The sequence below is a fragment of the Triticum urartu genome, chromosome 4A (genome assembly GCF_056163025.1).
Source record: "Triticum urartu cultivar PI428250 chromosome 4A, HENAU_Tu73, whole genome shotgun sequence".
In the NCBI taxonomy this organism is placed as follows: domain Eukaryota; kingdom Viridiplantae; phylum Streptophyta; class Magnoliopsida; order Poales; family Poaceae; genus Triticum; species Triticum urartu.
The window spans coordinates 46,535,611-46,537,280 of record NC_141876.1 but is presented as its reverse complement, the minus strand read 5'-3'; the positions used below and the strand labels follow the sequence as shown (position 1 = coordinate 46,537,280).

At 55.6% G+C, this 1,670-nt stretch overlaps 1 protein-coding gene across 1 annotated transcript; it reads left to right on the top strand.

The window, feature by feature from the left end:
• Positions 1-614: 614 nt before the first annotated feature.
• On the top strand, positions 615-1,307 carry LOC125554577 (protein MIZU-KUSSEI 1-like). The gene has a single exon (XM_048718095.2). The coding sequence runs from the start codon at positions 615-617 to the stop codon at positions 1,305-1,307; it is 693 nt and encodes a 230-aa protein (XP_048574052.2).
• Positions 1,308-1,670: the final 363 nt, after the last annotated feature.

Genomic DNA, 1,670 nt, shown 5'->3' with positions numbered 1-1,670 from the left:
AACTTTCCTGGTTTGGAAAATTAAGGTGAAACTTGCCCTGTTCTATTCACTGACTAAGTCTTGAAGTTTTTGCACATATAATCCGTTTGGTTTTGTAGAGACTGGTGATCTTTTGCCCTTCGAAGCATGTCAGTTGTTTTGTTCCTCTGTTGAGCCACTTGATGTTGTATGTATCTATGTGTATGTGAAATTTGCAATGTGAGAGCATATACTCATATACCATATTTTTTCGCTTTATTCAGAAAGCACAGGTTGGAACCGGATGTTCAATATCAGAACTTGCAAAGGGAGACGATTGAGGTCTCAACAAGACATCTTCGGCGATGTTCGCACACGTGGACGACGGCGGCCAGACGGAGCGCTCGGGTTCGGATAGGGGCCGGGGTCCAAGGCCGGACCGGACACGCCAAGCGTTTGTTATCACCTGCCGCATCCACCTGCATGCATGCAAACCACCAAAGGCCGTACGTATCTGAACGAACTCTCGACATCTCGGTTCATCGATCTCAAACCCTAATTAAACCCTTCCAAAGCTTCAGGCTTTCCACTTTTTATATTCCTCTGGCGGATCTCGCGCGTATATACACCGACCGCGCCCATATATATACGCGCTCATGCCGCCGGCTGTCGTGCCCGTCGAAGACGGCGGCTGCGGCGGCGCCAAGGAGGAGGCCGTCTGCGAAAGCTGCCACGTCGCGTGGTCGGCGTGGCTGACCCGCCTCGGCCGGTGCCTCCTCGCCTCCACGCTCCACCCGTGTCACGCCGCGCTCGGCCTCTCCCCGCCGCCGGCGCCCTGCTTCGCCTCTTCCCCCGCCGTCGTCCGGGCCACGCTCTTCCTCCCGTCAACCGGCGACCGCCGCGTCCGCCTCTTCCTGCACGAGCACGCGGCGCCCGCGGAATCCGCCGCGCCCGCGCCGATCCTGGTCCTCGACCTGCCGGCCGGCCTCGTGGGCGCGGACATCGCCGCCGCCGGCAGGATCGTGCTCGAGTGCCAGCGGGAGTGGTCCGGCAGCGGAGGCGCTCTCCTGGAGTCGCCGAAGTGGCTGGTGTACTGCAACGGCAGCCGCGTGGGGTTCGCGGCGAGGCGGGAGACCATGTCCGACGGGGAGGGGTGGGCGATGGAGAAGCTCTGGGCCGTGACCGCCGGCGCGGGGCGGCTTCCCAGCGGAGGGGTGGAGTACCTGCGGGGCCAGTTTGAGAGGATCGTCGGGTCGGCCGATGCGGAGTCGTTCCACCTCGTGGAGCCGCTGGGGTGGCTGGGAGTTCACGGCGACGGCGGCCTTAGCGTCTTCTTCCATCGGATTTGATGGAAAACTACATTGAACTTTTGCATATACAAGACGAGGTGCCAATTGGCTACTTACCATCAAACTCTTCACAAATCAGTGGATGGAAACATTTTTTTTTCCTTTGTGCTCCACAGCTATCAGAAGCAGTAAGTTAAGAGCATTCATGGTGGTGCACGGTGTGACAAATACAGTATTCTTTTCTTCTTTCCAAAACGGAATTACCCATGCACCCAAGTGCATATATCCATTGGACTGTACTCCCTCGATCCTTTTTATGTACTAGTCAATGTATACGTGCAATGCACGTTAATTTAAAAGTATATTAAGTGCATGCAGATATTAAGTATGATATTATTTGTCTGTTATTATGTGATTAACATT